Here is a 22542-nt window from a genome sequence, read left to right on the forward strand (position 1 = left end):
AAGCCGGAGATCATAATACGTTGTTTTATAAGTGATTACTGAAGATATTAAAGGCAACTTTTATTATAATTAACTTTAAGAATTCATGCTTTCGCTGATTTGGTAAAGTTTCAACAACTGTTATTACAATCAAATTTCTATTTGTAATAACAGATGTCTCCTGTCCTTAAATGGGATGGGGAGGGTTAAGCAGAAGCACAAGCAGAATTTGTTAATACAGAAAGAAAACTTTCAGCGCCAAAGGGTTTTCTTCCTTCACAAGATTCATGCTCTTTGAGATGCATGCTCCTTTCGACTCAAGAACAGTAAATCCATACTTTATTAGAGTCAAGGCAAAGAGATAAAGATGGATCCCACACCACGATACTCACCAGTGGGGTGTGTGCATTCAACCCGGCCTTTACAGTCTCATTACTGTCTTTATTAATTCTAAGGAGAGACAGATAGTTTGCCTTTTTTTTTCTTCTTTTTTCTTTCCATGGGTGGCCAGGTTATGCGGCACATCCATCTCTTCTGATTTTGCTTCCAGACTATAAATGTCTTTCCTAACAGGCTGGTGAAGCTCAGCGACTTAATAAAGTCCACATCACTCGGGTGCACGTTTCACGAGGCCAAAGAAACAAAAAAAGGTCCAGTCCAACTCTCCGCCTGTATAAACCAACATTTAAGATGATCCTGATTTGTAACCAGATTGCGCAAGGCTTTGTGTTCTTGAAGCTGGCCATCAAATGTGATGTTTATGAAGCCTCAACCAGGAAAACCAACTAGCTAGACTAGAGTACAGTGCAATTAATAGGCTGATAGGAGCATCTGAAATGAGGGCTCTAATCTACCACAGGAAGGGGAATATTTTAGCTTTGTTCAAACAAATACCTTCCAGCTCTCAAAAAGCCTCTTTCAATTCCACTAGTCAAACTCTTTATCACTTCCTCCCTTGCATTCCAAGTAAAATCGGACATGTTTGATTCCATGCAGTACTACCTGCTATTTATGCTACCCTCCATACTTAAAGTTACTCTAGGCAGCAGAAAAATGTAGATTGATCCTGCCTTAGACTAAAATAACATCAAAGTGAGTAGGTCTCACACTTCCTGCAGAACAGTCTTACCTGCCTCCGTATGACTGCCAGACTCTCCCTGCCTTTGTTTAGTAGCTCCTCAATGGCTTTGGGATCTTCCATTGCTCCGTTTTCTTTGAAGCTGTCTCTCACTCTCCGGAGGGCGTAAGTCCTAGAAAAAAAACAGTAAAGCCAAACATTTCTCAGTCCCCTTATCTTACATTTTCAAGCAAAGAGACCAACAAGGAACACCCTGGTGTGCTCACACATCGCAATCTTGTAGATTTGGTCTCTCAATCACATTTTCGAAGAAAGAGGCAAACAAGAAAAAGGCTGGAAGTTCAATCCTAATTATTGCATTATGGGTACGTTTAGCACTACTTAAGTGTGCTTGGCATCGATAGCTCTAGTTTGCGATTTATTTATTACCCAAAAGGCCACACAATACTTTCCTTCACAAATCTGGAAGTGTGCTGGAATCATGTCTGCTATGTCTATGGTCTTGTTTTGGTGTTTTTTTCTTTAACTTTGTTAAGACTAATTTGCACCATATCCGCCCACCATAGCCTGTAGCCACTTCAGAGAAAACTCTACTAATTACTCTAATAACAAAATGGAACCCCCCCATTAACAGACTGGAGAGACAGAGCCCAGCTGGAAAGCAATCTCCAAAGAGGCCCCTGAAGGTGGGTCTATAAGAGTTTGTCTGCTCCCTTGGAAGATATGATGACGCGGTTCTCACTTTTTTTTTTTTTCTTTTTTCTTTTTCCATTCAAAAATGCCTAGAACAAATGCCAAACACACTCTGGTCTTGACTGGCACCAACCCATCTGGCACGGCATCCACACTTCCAATTATAACCAAAGTGGAAACCACCACAGTGCTTAAGTCTTTACAATGGGATCAAGGCAGTTTATTTTTTATTTTTTATTGTACTTATTAAGTTTTTCCATTGTACTTCTCATAAAAATAATGTATGATTTTACTGCCACTGTATACATTTGTTTATTTACAGAGTAGATAAGGAATCGACAGCAGAGGATGTGACAGAAGGGCTGGGTAGACAGGAAAAGATAAGTAAGATTATGTATGTGCCATATACAGCAATCAGCCATAACATTATGACCACTGACAGGTGAAGTGAATAACACTGATAATCTTGTTTTCATGGCACCTGTCAGTGGGTGGGATATATTAGGCAGCAAGTGAACATTTTGTCCTCAAAGTTGATGTGTGAGAAGCAGGAAAAATGGGCAAGCGTAAGGATCCGAGCGACTTTGACAAGGGCCAAATTGTGATGGCAAGACGACTGGGTCAGAGCATCTTCAAAACTGCAGCTCTTGTGGGGTGTTCCCGATCTGCAGTGGTCAGTACCTATCAAAAGTGGTCCAAGGAAGGAAAAGCGGTGAACCGGCGACAGGGTCATGGGTGGCTAAGGCTCACTGATGCACGTGGGGAGTGAAGACTGGCCCGTGTGGTCTGATCCAACAGACGAGCTACTGTAGCTCAAAATGCTGAAAAAGTTCATGCTGGTTCTGATAGAAAGGTGTCAGAACACACAGTGCATCGCAGTTTGTTGCGTATGGGGCTGCGTAGCTGCAGACCAGTCTGGGTGCCCGTGCTGACCCCTGTCCACTGCCGAAAGCGCCTATAATGGGCACGTGAGCATCAGAACTGGACCACGGAGCAATGGAAGAAGGTGGCCTGGTCTGATGAATCACGAGTTCAAGGTGTTGACTTGGCCTCCAAATTCCCCAGATCTCAATCCAATCGAACATCTGTGGGATGTGCTGGACAAACAAGTCCGATCCATGGAGGCCCCACCTCACAACTTACAGGACTTCAAGGATCTGCTGCTAACGTCTTGGTGCCAGATACCACAGCACACCTTCAGAGGTCTAGTGGAGTCCATGCCTCGACAGGTCAGGGCTGTTTTGGCAGCAAAATGGGGACCTACACAATATTAGGCAGGTGGTCATAATGTTATGGCTGATTGGTGTATATCATGCTGGATTCCTGTTACATCAGTGCTGTTTATCGCCACCTGCAGACTGTTTGGGAACAAAGAAGTGAGTGATTAGTCTCAATTTGATCAGGTTTGAGTGTCAAATAGCCCATGGGGGAGGGAGGAGGGGTGGCAGAAACATTTACACCATGTCTTTGATTGGAAGCAGGGTGTTATTTGAAGCCTGCATTTTATAACATTTCATTTGGCGACTGAGGTTTCTTGCAGAGGTCGCGTCTTCCCGTGCGGTGCTCAGATTAACTGCCAATAGACGAGAAAGAGCAGGTAGGAGTTTATCCTAACACACTAGATGCAAACAGTGTAATCTACTGACAGCAGCTACAAAAAAACATTTTGTGAGTGATGGAATCACTTGGTTGAAATTAAAGTGAATAAGGCACCTTCGAAGCTGGTCAGATCTCCGTTTCATTTAAAGCAGTTTACCTTAAAAACATATGGTAAAGGAAAATTATGGTAAGTCTGTTGGCCTTGTAAACAGAAACTAAACTCGATCTCGCACTCGAATAGAAAGCAGGAAACCTGTTCAGAACAAAAGCACTCTCTTGAACATTAGAAGGTCCAAACTGCATTCACTGCCACTTCTCAAAGGATGTTTCTGCAGTCTCCTTGGGGATCTTGCTCTAGGCTATATATTCTGTATCTGTACGAGTGTTTAATTGTTTGCATTGTCTTCCAAGTTTCAGAATTAGCAATATTTAGCTTCATCAGTTGCCCAGTGAATGTGTGTCCTTGTGTCAGCAAAATCATACTCACAATAATGGTAACAACAGGCATAGTTTTCTTGCAAAAAAATCCTTCACATGACTTGGAGTATCAACAACACTCCCAAGCTGCGTTACTTCATTGACTAGATAACCTGTATCAAACCTTACTTACTTTCATAAACAGTTTTCAACCTCTTCTTAAACAAACACAGTAGCAGACAAGAATATAATATCAACTTTTTGACCCCATAATCATCCTGAAACTACAAAACTTTCTTTGCAGCATATTATTGTTCCTCAATAGAGTTGTTGTTTACCAGATTTCTGTAACAGATAAATGCGCGTTGAACGATGGTGTAAATTCAGATGCCCTCTGCGCGCGCCCTGGCTCTCCCAAGGCCTTTATGATAGAAAAACTGCTGAATCCTGACTGCAGACTCTGCCATTGTTTGTTAAAGGAAAATGTTTTTAATCTGAAATGACTCTGCTGTATTAAGCCTTATTTTGACATTTGGTCCCCCCCTCTGTTTTGATCATCTGAACAATAAACATTGCCATCTCCTGAGCCTGTTATTGTACTGACCTTCAGGCCTGTAAAAAGCCTAGAGAGTTGCTCTGAACCTCCAGTGAAGCCTTCCCTACCAATGATGTGATGGGAGCTGAATACAATATTGCAGATAAAGCTTATCCAGGACAGTTCACTACTTCATTAGAATCTCCCTGGACTTACATAACACACATTTTCAGATGAAAGATACCCAAGCCTTCTGTTTGTCTGTTTAATTGCCTCTCTGCCATGCTTTGATGCTGACAATGATGGAAAAGTTTTTTTCCTTCTCTCCACTCATCCTCACCATACATGAGACGTTTGCAGATCTCCTGCATCATACGTTTCACAACTCCAGCCCACATTTTCCTTCACAGCATCTGCATTGATGAAATTCAGCTCTCCTTCCCTACATTATTCACTGCTTCCCATGTTTTCGCCGGTGCTTCATCAAACCTGCTGAATGCATTGAGAATAAGAGCAATAACTGGTTCATTACCTACCATGTTTCCCCTACAATCCCTTTCAGCCCCCATTCCACAGACCTACAGTGTTGAAACATTTATTCTCAATTCTTTCATCCGTAGTGATACTGCGCTCATATTTCTCTCTTTCTTAACACAAGACTGCATAGTCCTGGATTCCTAATTCATTACAATACTTTTTCATCATTCTGAGATTCCCCCAAGACATCTTACAGTTGGTGCAAGAACTAAAAACAGATTACATCCTCAAGGTGCGTTTCTAAAGCTCCTGAGCAGAGCCTAGATTGGAAATGGCTCCTTTAGCCTGGTTTGAGTTTCTCTCCAGCCCTGGCTGTGCTACCCTCTGGAACTAGGAGATCTCAAAGGACAGCAAGTCACTGTCCAATTACCACCAGGGCCACAGTGGGGAGAAGTCGGCTGGGTGAACCTCAGTTTATTGCACACCAGAGTCATTGGTAGTTCCAAGCGCTAAGCTCCAAGCTCATACTCCCTGGTTGGTGTCATTGTAGGACCACAGTGCATAAAGTGTCAAATGACTGTAACAGGGTGTGTTCGTCTTATCCACATAATTGGCGATTCCAAAATGAGTGGGGGAAAAAGGCTTGCCACTAGTTTGAATGTTGTCTCAGAGTTTTCTGATGAATGGAGCAGGGGGGTGTCGGCAGGGCAGCATACGTAGTTGCAAAACAAAAAGAAAATCTGTTGTTTTAACAAAGAGCCAATACTATAACATACATGCAAAACTTCCTGTGTTCAGTTAACTCTGACAGTGTTAGATGTAGGCATTATAGAAAAGTCAAGAGTTTGTGTGGTGGTATGTGAACTATTTCCAAATTTACATGGTACACCCCCATATTAGAAACTATGGCAATGGTAGGTTTTAATTAGGGGCAGGTAAACTACTGATGTAATAAACAGAGCTAGTGGAAAGTCTCTCTTGTGCTATAACGTAGCATTGCAGTTCATAACAAAAAGTTTGAATATTAAGGTGTTAGTCTAATTAACAGCTACACATGTATTTAGTGAAGATTTGGATGTTTAAGAAAATCTTGATTAAAAACAAAAAGGAAAATCCAAAAAGCTTATTAATATTCAAGTGTTTTTTTTTTTTTTTTAATCCCTGTATAAAGTGAAGATGTGTATGTGCTAGGCAGACAGGTAACCTATTCATGCAACACAATTAGGCACACCAATTTAACTTAAATAGCAGCAGCAGCACCAGCAGCAAGCTTAATTGGTTAATGAATGCAGATGTTTCTCCATTAATTTACACAGTTAATGCCATACAATTCTTAGAAGAGTAGAGTCTTTACCAAAATTAATCTCTGGCAACTGCAAATGAAACACATGATGGTAGTGGTGTAGTAGGCAGGAAGAGGAATCTTTTACTCTATTTGCTGTGATTGTAATTGGAAGGGGAGTCAAAGACTATAATTGAATCAAATGTGTGGGCCAATGCACTGTGAATGATAGACAATCAAGTGACAATAAAAGCTGGATACATTAGAAATAACTAAAGCCCAGGAGGAAGCATGTACTGCAAAACTACAGCAGCCCATTCTCATGCTACAGACTTCTATTCACAGACTTATTAGGCCTATATTTACCAAGGAGGTATGCTTTCCTCATTCACCTCAATCACATCTGAAACCTGCATAGATTTGGGCCATACTGAACTGAAAATCTGCATCATGCAGCAAAAAAAAAAAAAAAAACTGTGGTGCATTCCCTCCTTGTATTGCAGAGAAGGAAAATGCAGATAGAGTCCTATACAATCATTAAATTATGAAGTGAGAAGTGTCTATTGATGCAGCAGTTAATCAATTTTTTCGTCAAATTAAACCAGCAGTGGATGGAAGTGAAAAAGTGCCTGTTGAGTAAAAAATGCATTAATGACTCCATTAAAAGAAGATGAGCTGACTTTATGCTGTTACATAAACTACTCTAATCTGTGCCAATTTATTCCAAAATAAAGCTCTTGACTGAAACAGAGATATTAAAGGATTGGGTTTTGATCTTCTAAGGTCAGAGCTCTGATTCCCTGTGTATTTATTATTCATACACAAATTTACACAGGAAAATTAAAACAGTCAACATTTTTTGATGGGATCTGGCAGGGCAGGTGTATCATTTGTAATTTAAAATAGTGTCACTTCCAACACCGAATCACTTGTAAGATACCATTAACACCTTCTCTTCTACTTTGTAGATGCAGCATTCTAGTATAACGTCATAGCTTCAGACAAAAGGATAAACCTGCACTGAACATATTTAGCCCTGTACTGAAGGGTATGGCAGACACGAGACAACCCTAGCCATAAGCTGGATCAAACATCCGTGCATCCATTACATTCTCAATAACCAGTTCATCCAGTAGAGTGTCACAGTGAGCAGAAACCTAAACCAGCAGAGACAGGGCACCACGCAGGGTACACGTCAGATGGGATGCCAGATCACTGCAGTAGGTTAGGCACAACTTAAGCAAAACTGTACACTTAAAACGTGATCGCATTCGAGCTTGTCAGTTTCCATGCTGGTTGTGCACCACCATGTAACTTGAATGCCATCAGGATTGTGATGTAGGGTGACCAGATATCCCGAAATTAGAGGCCTTGTCCTGATTGAGGCACTATGGGGATGCTATGTGTCCCTGGTTTTACAGTAAGGTTGACAACTACCGTTAAATATTAAATGCATGCATAGCGTATATAGTGTATGCATGGCGATCAGTTGGACACAGATGGTGACTTGTCAAAAGCAATGATGGTGTCAAGTGAAGAACCTCACAGCAAAAAAAGTTACACATGGATTCGTCAGTTATCCAACTGTGATACAAAAGCAGTCGAGCCGGTTGTAAAGCATCATACCGGCTTGAAACAACTAGAGCAAAACTGCCAAACTCAAACAAAATACCATTGTCTCAAGCTGTTTCAGCAAGCCAAATGAAACGTTTAATAACCAAGTTGTTGCTGCTGAGCTTACCCAAGTGTATCACACCGTAATGCATCAACTGTCTTATGATGAGTTGCAAGGCATTTTACATTTATGTGATTGCCCAAAAGCATGTTATGAAGATGGCAAAGTCATCAAAGTACAAGACCGCTGGCACTGCTGACAGTTAGAGGGCTACGGGATGTGTACATTATTATTTATATAAACAATTTGAGGTGATTTTTTTTTGTTTTGGGGAGATGTAATTTGATGTCAATGATAATATGAAAGCTATAAAGTAGGAGTAAATATACAAATATTTAATTTATACAATTTGTGCACAACGCCCCCACTCCTCCTGGAAGTGGACGTGTGCCGATTATTTACTGTTGCGATCTAGTCACCCTGTTGTGATGTCACCAGCACCTATCCTGTATACTCTCATATGTGGAGCTTCCAGGTGTGTTGCTGCATGCATACTCCATGGACTGTGACACAGGGAGTCAGGGACTTAATTCCTTCAACAGAGATCAAGATTTAAAACACAATTAGCTACATCTCAATGGCAAAAGCCCTTTTCACAAAACGTAATTCAGGAACCTAACAGGTCAAAGACTTCTAAACCTCGTGAGATCACAGAGCTGTATGGCCCAAATTAAAGTTGATTCGGGTCGGACTGAAAAGATCACCATCACATAAGGACACCGTATTGGCTATATAAATAATTAAGAATGGTGAAACAATTTTTAATTTGTAAATTTCATCAACAAATATGGCAAAGTATTTAAAATCTTTTATTTTTTATTTTTACGAGAGTTTGTGAGCAAGCTTCATGAAGGAGGTCAAAAAACAAAGAGGTAGAATAGTACAATAATAAAAGCAAGAGTCTGTATTTAACACACATCTATTCATTGGTTGAAGAAGGTGGTGGGGTATGCACCAGAAAAATACCCATCAATCCTCACTGTGGTGCATTAGTGCTGTCATTTACACACAATAAAAAAAGTTCCATCATTCAGCTCTGTAGGCTAATGCCCACTTGGCAGCACTGCTTTCATTTTCCCAGAATAAACAAGTGATGCAGGCAGCGAGACTCCTTTATATTTATTTATGTTCAGATCAAAGGCATCTCTCCACTGCACGGCAAGCCTTGAGGCGCGGCCTCCGTTGTGGCAGTGCTGCCGAAACACTGCACCATTCAGAAACGCTTCCCGCAGAGCTGCAGGAAGGACCATTCTTAGTTTCGGGCGTTTGGGAGAGCATCACTCACACGGCCGCACTCGTTCCCCCGTCTTTCATTTAACGCAGCAGTGATTTCTGGTCCGGCGGAACCCACAGGCAAAGAGTCTACCCAAGACAGCAAAGACAAACAAGCTCGAAGACCTGCTGCACAATGAAACAATGAAAAACAGATCGCCTTAACTGATAATGGAGTTACGGCACGCTGGGACTCTGCCGAGATCCAGGACAATGAGTTCAAGCAGTCTCTTCAATTCCATTACGTGAGGTAATACTATCCTTCATTTCACAGTTCCCATCCAATTGTCTTCCTTTTAAAAAACAAGCCTTGTCCCCTATGGAACCCAGGACACTGTGCCAATTCATCAGCTGCCAGTGGATGCTTTACTGAACCCCCCCAAACACACACACACAACACATTTCAGCAGCAGCCATCGTGTCTGAAGAAACGCTAAACAGCTCTGAATAAACACTGAGGTCTGAGCATTTGTATTCTTCTGTGGATGTGTACAAACCCCCCCTTCTTGTCCCAAAGTGGCTCAGCTAAGGTAATACCCTTCACATGCTCTCTCTTTTAGAACTTTGTGCACATAGCTCCATTACAACACGGGCCAACTAATGTCAGCGCCAAGAGTTTTTAAGACTCAATGAATGCACACGCGAGATATTACATGCTTCTTAACCTAGCTGATGATGCCATAATTGAAGTTGTTAAGAAGTATAGTAGTTTTGATCTAAGAAAAGGAGTTAACATACATGCATACGAGTAGGCCTACATAACAGGATGACAGGACTAGTGTAATGTCAAGGATCAACATGCCTGTGGAGGGAGCCAGGCCCCTTGGACAGCACAGACTTCACATGGTGTGTGTGTATGGCATGGACTGGATGGGGAACTGGAGTTTAGGTAGTGATGAGTAAAGACCCCCACCCCTTTAAAGCTCATGACATTTGCTATCCCAGCGCACAGAAGCACCTGATAAATAATGCATTTCCATCGATGGGGGAAGATGGCTGCTGTGGGCCTCCCTGCTGGCAGAACCTGGCAGATGGTGCCTGCTTTTAATTAGGACCTGTTCACCTCCAGCACAGCGCTAACAGGATGTGGGTACAGGGGATCCTTGCCAGTGCTGTCAGATGTAATAAGGGCTCAGTTTCCTCCCAGGCACAGCTGCCAACCTTGGGGACTCAACCCCAACAGAGACCTGGACGCAGACCTGAACCACCCCTTCACCAAATGAAAACAGGCATAACAGTGTACACAGAGCTCGTCTGGGACACTGTCTTGGAAGGACAAGGTGTGGTTATAGGTGGGAGGACACCGATCTAGCCTTTTTTTGCCAAAACTCATTTGGGCCTTACTGAAGCCATAACACTCAAGTGGGCTCTTCAGCTAATGCTACATTTTCCTCTGTACTTTTCTTGATGACCACATTAGGAAGTTCCATTGCCCATTATTATTTTCAATGGAAAACAGAAACAGATTCTCCCCCTTTCCTTCCCTCATTCTCCATCCCTCCCCTTCTCTCTCTCTCTCCCATATCTTAAGTGAGTAGGTTGTTTAATATTTTATTGGTGAGCAGCCCAGTTTTTAGCTTGACAATTTATGCTGTATAAATAAAGTACTGAAAGATTAATTCTAACACGTGATAAAGGAATTAGGCTACCAGTAATGAAAGTCAGCTAAAATAAAGAAAAAAAAAATACTGACTTCTAATGACTACACTGTTAAAAGCAATGCATGAAAATTAATCGAAGAAGATCTGCAGGCTATTGTAAGAACTTATTATTTATAAGCTTACGACGGAAACTTTTTAGTACTTCTGAGAACAGTTATAACCATTCTGTAATAAGTTCAGCCTCATATACTGCAATGAATATGATCTAGCATGTTTGTAATTAACACAATGTTGGAAACCCCCTGAAGATCAGAGAAAATAAACATTACTACTACAAAAACACCACAACAAACACAAAACAAAACAGAATAAAAAGACATTCATCCTTAAAAGTAACCATACAATTACAGAAAGCAGAAAAACTGCCCTTTTAACAACATAAAAGCAGGAAGAAAAAGGAGACCTTAAGCAGGATTTTTAATGAAAAATAATATAATTGATGTCAAAGGCTTTTACACTGAAAAGCTTCTTAGCACTCCTACTGCTACTGTAAAGAAATGAGCACTGGAGTAATACCGACAGAGGGGAAGACCCAAATCATGATTTACTCTGAAAACCTTCCTGGCTCTTCAATAATACAGAGACATTAGAGAATAAACAATATTTTCAGTGTACAGTGTGTGTTCTTCTTTTGAGCACAGAGCTGCGATCACCACAGGTTAATAGAAGATCTATATGGTTATTAAGAGTCTGAATAGTAAGAGTATGCTAGGAAGAAGCCAGCATGTTTAATTTTAAACAAGAAACCACAATGAATATGAATCGAGTGTATGATATGATTAAGACCCTGTGAAGCAGGCATATTACCATAGGCCTCAGGACCTGGTTGTCAGTCTGAAACTTCAGGTACTTAATCAAGCTAGGAGTATGAAATAGAGACGATGATAATAGAATCAAATATTTTACATCTCAAACTTTTGTTTGAAAAGTGAAGCATGTGCAATTTCTCTCAGACAAAAAAAATTAACAAAGAAACAGCTTTTCCTGTTTAAATTTATTAATACAAAATAAATGTAATAAAATAAATTGCCTTTGTTTATTTGCGATAAGCATTTCACACAAAAATACTGTTCAGCATCTGCATATTTTAAGAAAGTGTTGACATAATAGCATTATTATTTTTATTTTTGTGTTTAAGCATCAAACCACATTTGTGGGAGATAAAATTGTAATTGTGTATCATTATTAGACCATAGTTTCTAATAAGCCAGTATATTTTGACAACTGTAATCATTAGCATTTTTTCCCTGGCATAGTCTCAAGTGCCTGCTTGAGATGTATTTAGCGTATTGGGTTTTATCCTGCCTTCTGCCATCACTGACCACTACCTGACATATATTTTGGAGCTGATTGAGACTGCAAGTGATTCTAATACCAGAAACTGCAATGGAAAATGTGGTAATGCCAGTCAAGTCAGGCATTATACAGTCAAGAAATAGGTTAAACCACAGAGGAACAGCTCACTTCCCAATTGCTGCGGTTTTACTGAGGTGAGCCACTGGGGATCGTTATTTGTAAGAGAAGACATTTAGTATCCCCCCCACTTATGCATATTCGCTGGCCTACTTTCACTGCTGCAGCTTCTTACAATCATGCAGATACAAAGTCTTCTCCTTTCAATGACGTCATGCAACTGCTGCACTGTATACTCAAATAGCAGCGTGGAGGAGAAAGGGGGAGGTGGCGACTCTACAACTTGCCCCAAGGCAGCAGACATGAAACTATAAAAGCACTTTGAACAGCTTTAATATCCCAGCACAATCTCAACAGACCATGAGCAGAACGCAGAATCCTGAGGAGCCAAGACAAGTGCAGCACTTCAGCAGTAATGAGCAAAGATACAGTGGGAGAAGAGCTTTATCACACTGACAGAGAAGGGTCCCTCACATGTCCATTACAGGGCACTTGTCAGCCACCACCAGACTTGGGTTCAAACACATTGAAATGCAATAGCACTGAACTATTTCCCTTTCATTTAGGATTTGCAGTATTCTAAACTACGGGTATATGAGTGAATAATTTGCAGATGTTGTATGCCCCTGTGCATCGGCCTTATTGGCCAAGATGAGACTGGAAAATCACACCTCCGCAACTGCCACCCATTGAACTCAGACAGAATCAGCCCTCGAGGTCTCTGTCAACTTCAAGGAATTGGAAAATATATTTTTTAATTAAGGCACTTACATTTTCAATTAAAAAGTGATTTAATATGATGAATATTCAACTATGTATTAATAGTATGAAAAAACTAAGGAATGTAACATCAGATTTTGCACATGAATGGGAAAAGATAAGTACATTATCTACAATCAAATAACAAATAATTGTTATAACTGACAAGAAGGTTCCAGTCCAAATGTGGTAAAACCCCTGAAAGCTTTGCTCACCAACTAAATGTTAAGATTACCTCACCACATGTCCATGTGCAACATGTTTTAGAGCTGTACAGTTGCAGAACAAAGGGCCATACATGCGCTTTCATTTAAAACAATATCTAAACTAATCATATTAGCTAACAACTTCACAAGGCCTGAAAACTGGGATGTTTCCACTGGGAATGGAGCGAGCAGAACCAAGGAGGTGTTTCACTGCCACAAATAATAGGCTAGTTCTCCAATTGTTTTAATCAACAATCAATTACAGGTTAGTGAATATGTCTATGCCACATATTGACCACATTATTGGCTAACAATTTGCCAAGATAATTAGAACAGTATTACAGGATTTAATATTTTAAGTTAATCAATAATGAAGTTAACATTTTGGTGTAATTGCCATACTTTGCAAATGACACACTATTATACATGGTAGCAAAGTAACTTTTATTATTATTATTATTATTATTATTATTATTATTAATAATAAAAGTTAAATTATATTAAAAACTAATCAGATTCAAACAAAATTAATGTAGTTTAACAGTTAGGTACTATATGCAGGTAAAATGAATAGCTAATATCATGAGAACCGTACTGCCATTTGTTGGCTCAGCAATGTACTGAAGCAATTGAAAACCATACAGGATTGAAAAGCAGTGCGTATTTCGAACCAGAGGAGATCATGAGACCATCAGATCGTTGTTTCCAGGGGGATGCATTTGCCAGACGCACTTCTCATGAGCTGATCTTATATTGCAAACTGAGACAGTAAGAGAATGGGGGGGGAAACAGAGGCACAGTGATCCCAGAAAGTGACTGATACAGTGACATCAGCACCCGGCAACAAAACACTTACAGCACCCAAGGGATCCAATAGGAATGAGTGGACTGCATGTGACGTTTCAAAAGCCTCTCTCTAAACTATGATCAAACTGCTAATCCAATCACACAGCCAGGCTGTTTGGATTCCATGTTAACAAGCCCCTTGGGGTTTCAGAAACCCTCCTTTAGGCCACTTATAGAGGGAGCATAGTCAGAAATCAAAGCAAGGTTTCGGCTGTATACTGCACACACCTACCTGCACCCACCCATTGAATAGAAGAAAGTGCCTGCCAGTCTCTTTTCTAATTCTGTTTGCACTTAATTTCCTCTGGAGTCCTGTGGTCATAGTCACTGCGTGGTGCTGGTTAAGCTAAGGGGCTTTGTGGCACCGTGTACATCTAATTTACTGCTATAGCCCCAGTCCATGTGCTCAGCTCTCAGAATCCTATTCAGAGGGTTTTTCTATTCGAACTTATAGAATAATAAGTCAGCAGGGCACACAATAATGAAAGTAAGGCAACCAGGGAGCAGAAATCTAAATGGAAAGTACAAAAGAAAAAGCCAACCACACAAAATGCTAATTAGAGAGAGAAAACTCCCATAAAAATCCATGAAGGACATGGTCCTACACAGTCAAGATCAGTGGTCTCAAACTCAGTTCCTGGAGGGCCGTGTGTATGCTGGTTTTCGTTCCAACCGAATCCTCAATTAATTTATTTGTCCAAATCATTTTTCAATTTGACATATTTAAAAATTATACTGTGAGGTATTTTACAGTTGATGATCTAAAAGTGCATTTGATTCAAGGTACAGTTGTTATAAAATATCCCAGGGCCTGGATAGGTGTTTAAATGTATCTAGCTAATTAAACAATTAGACCACTTAAGTCATTGAAGAGGCTGTTGGAACAAAAACCAGCATACACACAGCCCTCCAGGGACTGAGTTTGAGACCACTAGTCAAGATGGAAAAGCTACATTTTAACCAAATCTACTATCCATCACGGAGAGGTCTCATCACATCTCGGATTAATGAAATCTTACTTCTCTACATGGAAAATCATCATTGCAATGTCATAATGCATATCTATATGTGCATGTAATAAATGGTCAACCTGCTCTGTTATCTGGTTTGAGCGGATTATGATTTCAGCTGACTTTTCCACTGTATCAATGTGCATATCTAATAAAGCAGGGAAATACATGTTGTGTGACATGTCATGTAGTTGGTTACAGGTTTAATTTTTATTTGGCTTGTTGGTTTATGCATTTATATACTTTTTTTTTTTTTAATGTTCTACTGCATCTAAAGCTTGGTAAATGGACTAACATTTTTAAATACCAGGAACTAACATTTCGATTATCTTGGTAAATCAGCTGAAAACATGTGCAGATTCTGAAACACAACATTTTTGTGATGGATGTTAGATTATAAGATGTAATGTTCATTACGTAGGGTACAAAGAGTAAACCACAGTGAATGCCTTTAGCCCACACAAGTATGGGATTGTGACGTTCTTAAGTAGAGGGTCTGTTAATCAGACCTGACTATATGTCTAAATAGATTAATAGTGGATAGCCACATCATACAACTGTCTGTCTGCCTGTAATACTGAAGAGACTCTATGCATACTCTATTGCATGTATGAGACGTATCTCTGGGCAGCTGCCAACAAGCCTTGCCTCTTTCATCACTTATGCCCGCTGTCTGTGACTGCCCTCAAAGCTGCAATGCAACTTATGACTAATACTACTTACAATACGTCCACTTCTCACTAAACTCTCACTGAGAACTGATACATTTTGATGCATCATTTCCATTAAAAGGATGGGCTGTGAGCAGCAATCAGGTGATGAGGATCAATGCATCTGGAAGAGTAATTACCTAGTCAGTCCAGTTATATGCAGCTGGAGACTGGACATCATTGGTGGATTTCATTATGTTTTATGGGTTAAGTTAAAAATGTCACACTGCATGTCAAAATGAGCTGGGTGCTCTATGATTCCTCATCTCACATGTTTAAATAGTAGAGGTTAAGGGGTGGCCAGGCATGGTCAGAGAGAGCCACAACACAACTGGTTAAGTCATAACTTTATGAACACTCAGATCTCACCAAAGTATTTCATACATTTAGCTTGCAATTTGTTATAAGTGCCTTGAAGGCTGCAGGGCGACAAATAGACTGAAGTTTTTAAAATCATGTTATAAGAGCAGCAACAGCTCTAACAGGTAATCCTGTTATAGTTATAATAGTTTCACAGCGATAAGTATATGTAGAGTGACTTATTTACAAATATTTTAAATTGATCCCAAAGAACTGCACTACAATAATCTCCTACGAGTGGCTAGCGGTCACATCACCGGTCACACAAGAGAAGCAAATAAACCATCACTGGTAACGTAATGTTTGGATGTGGGGTCCGTTTCGGCGTCAAAATGTGAAACTAAATAACTACAACAACATAGCAATTTTCCATACAAACTGTAGCATATAATATGGTTTGTAGACGTGTAGTTACGTAACATACTTTATGTCACTAGCTTATGTTATTAAAAATAAAAATATCGTTGTGGTCTGGGAAGCAGCATTACCAAGTTTATCTGATTACGTAGTTTTGTTAAGGCTCTATCGTGCATTCTTTAAGTACAGAAGCCAGTATAGTGCGCCATAGCTAACATGAGTTGGACACTGCAAGTGACATCAATGAATAAACATCGCATAGCTTTCACTATCATCCACCCCGCTTGTTTTCCGTACGACCACAAATAGGTCATGACAAGCAGACAATTACCTGTAGTTGTAAGAGGGGAATTTCTTGCTCTCTTTAATCAAAAGTCGATAAAGTGAAAGCACCTGAGATCTGCTGGAGGCAGCCATCTTGCAAATAAAGCTCCGTCCTTTTCTTACAGGACCCGGAATATAGCTGACTCATAAAGAGCCTGGCTAAAATAAGGTTCACTTACGTCATTATTTCTTAGAAACCAATCATGTTAACTTGAATTACATATATTGTTTTTTATTAATAAAAATGATTAATATTGGAAGACGCTTCTTTAGAGCATTTTACATTAAATTAAAACAATAAAACATGCATAAACGGGGACTGCTCAATAACAAAGCCGCGCGGTGTAGTTTGGGGGAGACGGGAGAAGGTGAGTTTAACTTCGGTTTAACGCAGTGTAGTCGCCAATATTTGACTATTGGTTTTTAAGCACTCCAGGTTTGACTTGTATAAATTGAGTCCATGATTAAATAACATTACATAATTAATACTGTCTTGTAATGGGGACGGGAGAGCGTCACGCTAATGTGTTCTTTGAATGGTTTCAGAGAATAATGCAGTCACTACTGTACCCAAATGAATGACAAGAAGCGTGAACAAACGGACTTTTTATATGACTCTCCCTCCACCCGCCCAATAAATAATTAAAAATAATAATGAAGTATGCATGCACAAATAATGACGAGTATTTAAGTTATCGTGCAGTAAATGCTGAGTAAGTGCAATAGAAAAACAATACGTTGTCTGTCAGGTGCACCTTTTTTTTTAAGAGAAATGCAAACTGCTACGAAAAAATAAAACAAAACATTGTCCTCAAAAATAGTGTATTCTAATGTTTAGTTACAAACATCCAAATTATGAATCAACAACATTATGAATATTACCATGTTGATACTTTATTTAATCTAAATATTTATTTTTGGAACCACACAAGCACTAGATGTGGCTTAGTGTTCAACTCAGGTCATATATAGGTACATGTGTAGAGCTGTATAAAAGGTGGGTCCCTTGACCCAGTTGCTTGTTTATATAGTGTGGTCTGCTTGCAGAACGTAAGTCTGAAAGCAATGTGATCAGAGTGGTTGTTTGACAGTCAATGTGGGTTATCACTAACTGCAATTGTGGTTTTCCTTATACATTAAAGTGTGTGTGTATATATATACTCTAGCTTACCAAGGAAAAGATAAACTAGACAAGTTTATGGTTTGTAGCGCATTTAATGATGTTGTGCAGCAGATGAGAAGATGGTGAAAAACTGTTTTATTCTATTAGCAGATAAGTTCCTGGTACAGTGACAGATGTTGATTTCCCGGTTAGATTCTTGATCCCATTTCATTCCATAGGTCTTCTACAGGTCAAAGGTTAGATCTCAGAGTAGGCCCTCTGTAGTGGCCCTGAAATGATTTCTCTATTAACTGAATGCAAATATCTTATGAACTGGTTGATGTATAGGAAACAGAGGGTGTCGATTAGAGGAGTTGCTTCTAACTGGAGTGAGGTTGTTAGTGGAGTTCCACAGGGATCAGTACTAGGGCCTGTGCTTTTTCTAATCTATATTAATGATCTGGACTCTGGGATAGTTAGCAAACTTGTCACATTTGCAGATGATACTAAAATAGGTGGCTCAGCAGATACAATCTTAGCAGCACAGGTTATTCAAAGGGACTTAGATAACATTCAATTGTGGGCCGCACCTGGCAGATGAAATTCAATGTGGACAAGTGCAAGGTAATACTTGCAGGTAACAAAAATGTCCACTATAATTACACTATGGGAGGAATAGAACAAATGAAGTAATGCATGAGAAAGACCTAGGAGTCTATGTGGACTCCTCACTTTCTCCATCCAAACAGTGTGGGGAAGCAAAACAAAAGGCAAACACAATGTAAGGGTATATTGTCAAAAGTGTAGAGTTTAAAACAAGGGCAGTAATGTTAAGACTGTACAATGCACTAGTTACAGCTCATCTGCTATACTGTGTACAGTTTTGGGCACCACACTTCAAGAAAGATATCGCTGCTCTAGAGGCAGTTCAGAGGAGAGCAACCAGACTTTTTCCAGGTCTGAAGGGAATGTCCTACTGAGAGACTGAGGGAACTGAACCTTTTCACCCTGGAACAGAGGAGACTACATGGGGACCACTGGCAGAGCCAGAGGGGTGTCCGGGGTGGCACTGGACACCCTTGACAAAAGATTGGCCACCCCGGGTGCCACCCCAAAACTTCATTCGCTACTGGCATTTTGATGCTGATTGACATCTCATTTCACCTCTTCTTGAAAGAAGCATTTATTTTGACGTTCGGCGGTGCATTTTTCAAATCAAGGACAAGGAAGATAGAATATTAACGTTGGTTGTGAGACAGAAGAATAAGAAGAACATACAGAAGAAGAAGAGAGAATATTTCGCAATTGGCGAAAACATCATATTTGAAGTAAGTTTTAAGGGTTAGCATCGGGTTTAGGTTGAGTCACTGTGTAAGTTAACGTTAGACCTTTGGCTCCATTAACAGACAGACATAATCAGATAATAGAGATCAGTTCCCAATTTAGCCTAACATTATGTTCACATCTGTGCTAGTAATACACGCATATACAGTGCAGTGTCGTAAGTTACAATATATGCATGTTTAGCTAATGTGGGGTAACTAGTAGGCTACAGCTGTCAGTGTTCAGCAAGTTAACATTTAGCAATTTGAAATCCATTAAGTCAGATGTATAAAACTCTAGTTCCGCCACTGGTGGGGACTTGATTCAAGTCTTAAAAATCATGAAGGGCATCGACCACATCAAACCCAGAGGAGCTTTTCCAGATCAACAGGGACACACGCACCCGGGGACACAAATGGAAATTGGGTTTCAAGGCATTCAAGACGGAAAACGCAAGACAGTTGTTCACATAGAGAGTTGTCACAATCTGGAACAAACTCCCCAGCGATGTGATTGAAGCTGAAAATTTGGGAACATTTAAAAATAGACCGGATAGGATCCTTGGATCACTTAGTTATTAATGGACACCAAACGAGCACGATGGGGCGAATGGCCTCCTCTCGTTTGTATACTTTCTTATGTTTCAATGTGTACAGTTCTAATTAGTACAGTACCATTAAACTGAAGTTTTAAGTAATGTTTGTAGAATAAAGTACTCTTTACTTTAAGACATCTGGCATTAAAAAAACAACAGCAGCAGCAGCAAGCAGTGCTGAGGGATCACTGATGTATTTATGGTCAGACCTGACAAATGCGTGGTTGTATTTGATATAGACGACAGAGTGGTAAGTAGATAAACCAGGAATCAAAAAGATTTGCCACATGCTCGAGGAGCAATGCCAGGTCAACGTTTTTATTGCTGCAACTATATCTTGCCTTGATGTCTTCAACAAAACCTGTTTACATCCTGAGATAAATGTCACATTATTGTGACTTTTTTTCTCTTTGTTCTAGCTGAGCCACTTTCAGGGCATCACAGATGGCACTTAAATGTATATAAATAGTGACAAATGTTGCCTTAACCCAAGATTAATATTGTGCTCATTGCTTATAATTGTGATGAAGTGTTTTTTCTGTATGAGTTATTGTCCAATCAAAAGGTCATGCGATCACCTTTTGTTTCTTTAGAAGGTCGTGTTTCAGTGTTTTCTTTAGGAGTTTCCTTTTTCACCTGACTGAGAGCAGAGTTGACATCAAAATCTGTTTAAATCCTAAGTGAATTTTCACTTGATTTGTTTTTGTCTTTGCTCTCATTTCCACCCCCCTAGAGTTGTCACCTGCAAGGTTGATCTAGATGAAAGTAGGACAAAATTTATAATGTTAACAACAGTTCCAGATCACACAACCCAAAATTTCCCAATTCCTAATTCCCAAACCATATTGATTACAACTGCTGGAGCAAAAAAGCAATGGCAGAGTCAGAGATCTATAAAATTAAATCTGAGTTCTATTTGTGAACCCATGCTTGTGTACATCTTTTCATGGCAGTTACAGCAACAGAACCCAAGAAGACCCAGTAGGGAAAGTTCACTATAAGTGCTCTTAAGGGGGCAATCTCTCAGACTTCCGATTCCCCAGTGGTGAAGCAGTCTGGAGACATTTGAGCAACCACTTGTATGAACTGTACTGATGAGGCAGGAAAGGACTTTTACCTCCATCTTTCATAATAACAAGTATTGGAAACCAGACAGGTGGTGGTTAGGATATTCACTGCATGGAGCAGGTGCATGACTGTATTTTATATAGGCCTGTCCCCTGCTGCTCACCCAGGAACCCTTTGTAAACAAAATGCCGCATACTCCAATTCCTCAGTTACATTTCTAAACCCTCAGCTGTCTGATAGCTCGGGCTCACACTTTCTGCTCTCTCTCCACCCACGGCGTTGGAATGAACTACCCACAAGCACTAGTACTACAGAATCAACGCCTCTTTAAACTTTGTCTGTGTATATTAGACCTGTGAAACCCTCCGATCATCTCGTGCCTTACTTATGTTTTCTGTAATGTGTGGGCCTAGATGTGGTTTCTTCTCTTAGTGTGATGTTGTTACTTTGGTCCTGCTGTGTATGTGTACAGTGTTTTATGTTAGTGGTTATGAAATTATGTAAACCATCTTCGATGAAGGCATCTACCCAGCTTCATATTAAATGTATACAGTGAGTGCCAATTAAATGTTTTAACTAGCTAGTGGCTTTGTCTTGGCCATTTTTGTGACTGCTGTGCAGGATAGTTAATCAAGGTGGTTTGCTTTTTTGATACACTTCTCATCTCCCATTCAAGTGCACCAGTCTAGCCTAGCCTTGGCTGGTAAAACCTCAGGGACACTGCGAATCAAGCCAGGCCCTTGTCAGCCAGTGACAAAAGCTGGCTGAATGGCATCATGCTCCTGTCCTCGGAGTTTCACACAAAGGGCTGCTGTTGGTATCGATTTCCTTTGTAGCGCTCATTAGGGTGTGACATTATTTGTCTTGTGGTTAGTAAGAGATTAAGGCAGCACTGAGGAATTCTCCCCTGAGGAACGGCAGAGCGAATCTTCAGAGGAGCCGAATGCACCTGATTCTCTTTTAGATGATGGGCGAGGGAAACTCATAAGACTGTCTGATACTTCCACACAGGGGAAAAAAAGATGACTGTTCGTTTCGGTTTTGATGTGGCTACAGTGAGGGAAAAAAGTATTTGATCCCCTGCTGATTTTGTATGTTTGCCCACTGACAAAGAAATGATCAGTCTATAATTTTAATGGTAGGTGTATTTTAACAGTGAGAGACAGAATAACAGCAAAAAAATCCAGAAAAACGCATTTCAAAAAAGTTATAAATTGATTTGCATGTTAATGAGGGAAATATGTATTTGATCCCCTATCAATCAGCAAGATTTCTGGCTCCCAGGTGTCTTTTATACAGGTAACGAGCTGAGATTAGGAGCAGTCTCTTAAAGGGAGTGCTCCTAATCTCAGCTCGTTACCTGTATAAAAGACACCTGTCCACAGAAGCAATTAATCAATCACATTCCAAACTCTCCAGCATGGCTAAGACCAAAGAGCTGTCCAAGGTTGTCAGGGACAAGATTGTAGACCTACACAAGGCTGGAATGGGCTACAAGACCATCGCCAAGCAGCTTGATGAGAAGGTGACAACAGTTGATGCGATTATTCGCAAATGGAAGAAACACAAAATAACTGTCAGTCTCCCTCAGTCTGGGGCTCCATGCAAGATCTCACCTCGTGGAGTTTCAATGATCATGAGAATGGTGAGGAATCAGCCCAGAACTACACGGGAGGATCTTGTTAATGATCTCAAGGCAGCTGGGACCATAGTCACCAAGAAAACAATTGGTAACACCCTACGCCGTGAAGGACTGAAATCCTGCAGCGCCCGCAAGGCCCCCTGCTCAAGAAAGCACATG

At 40.3% G+C, this 22542-nt stretch overlaps 2 protein-coding genes across 5 annotated transcripts in view; one reads left to right on the plus strand and one right to left on the minus strand.

Annotated features, from left to right (window-relative positions):
• lyrm4b (LYR motif containing 4) overlaps positions 1-16768 on the minus strand; it is a 79007-nt gene extending 62239 nt beyond the window's left edge. For 2 of the 3 annotated variants that reach the window (XM_066724396.1, XM_066724404.1), the window contains exons 1-2: positions 16661-16768; positions 1109-1229 (exon numbers count right to left, since the gene is read on the minus strand). In XM_066724396.1, the coding sequence (XP_066580493.1) occupies positions 1109-1229; positions 16661-16746 (207 nt within the window). In that variant the 5' untranslated portion in view covers positions 16747-16768. The remainder of the gene's footprint in view (positions 1-1108; positions 1230-16660) is intronic. The other variant, XM_066724388.1, reaches the window with a different exon arrangement.
• A 133-nt stretch (positions 16769-16901) lies between these two features.
• Positions 16902-22542, plus strand: part of fars2 (phenylalanyl-tRNA synthetase 2, mitochondrial) — a 166811-nt gene continuing 161170 nt past the window's right edge. Inside the window, exon 1 of one of the 2 annotated variants that reach the window (XM_066724284.1) lies at positions 16902-17021. The gene's annotated coding sequence lies outside the window, so the exon portion shown is untranslated. The remainder of the gene's footprint in view (positions 17022-22542) is intronic. The other variant, XM_066724275.1, reaches the window with a different exon arrangement.

The sequence above is a fragment of the Amia ocellicauda genome, chromosome 2 (genome assembly GCF_036373705.1).
Source record: "Amia ocellicauda isolate fAmiCal2 chromosome 2, fAmiCal2.hap1, whole genome shotgun sequence".
In the NCBI taxonomy this organism is placed as follows: domain Eukaryota; kingdom Metazoa; phylum Chordata; class Actinopteri; order Amiiformes; family Amiidae; genus Amia; species Amia ocellicauda.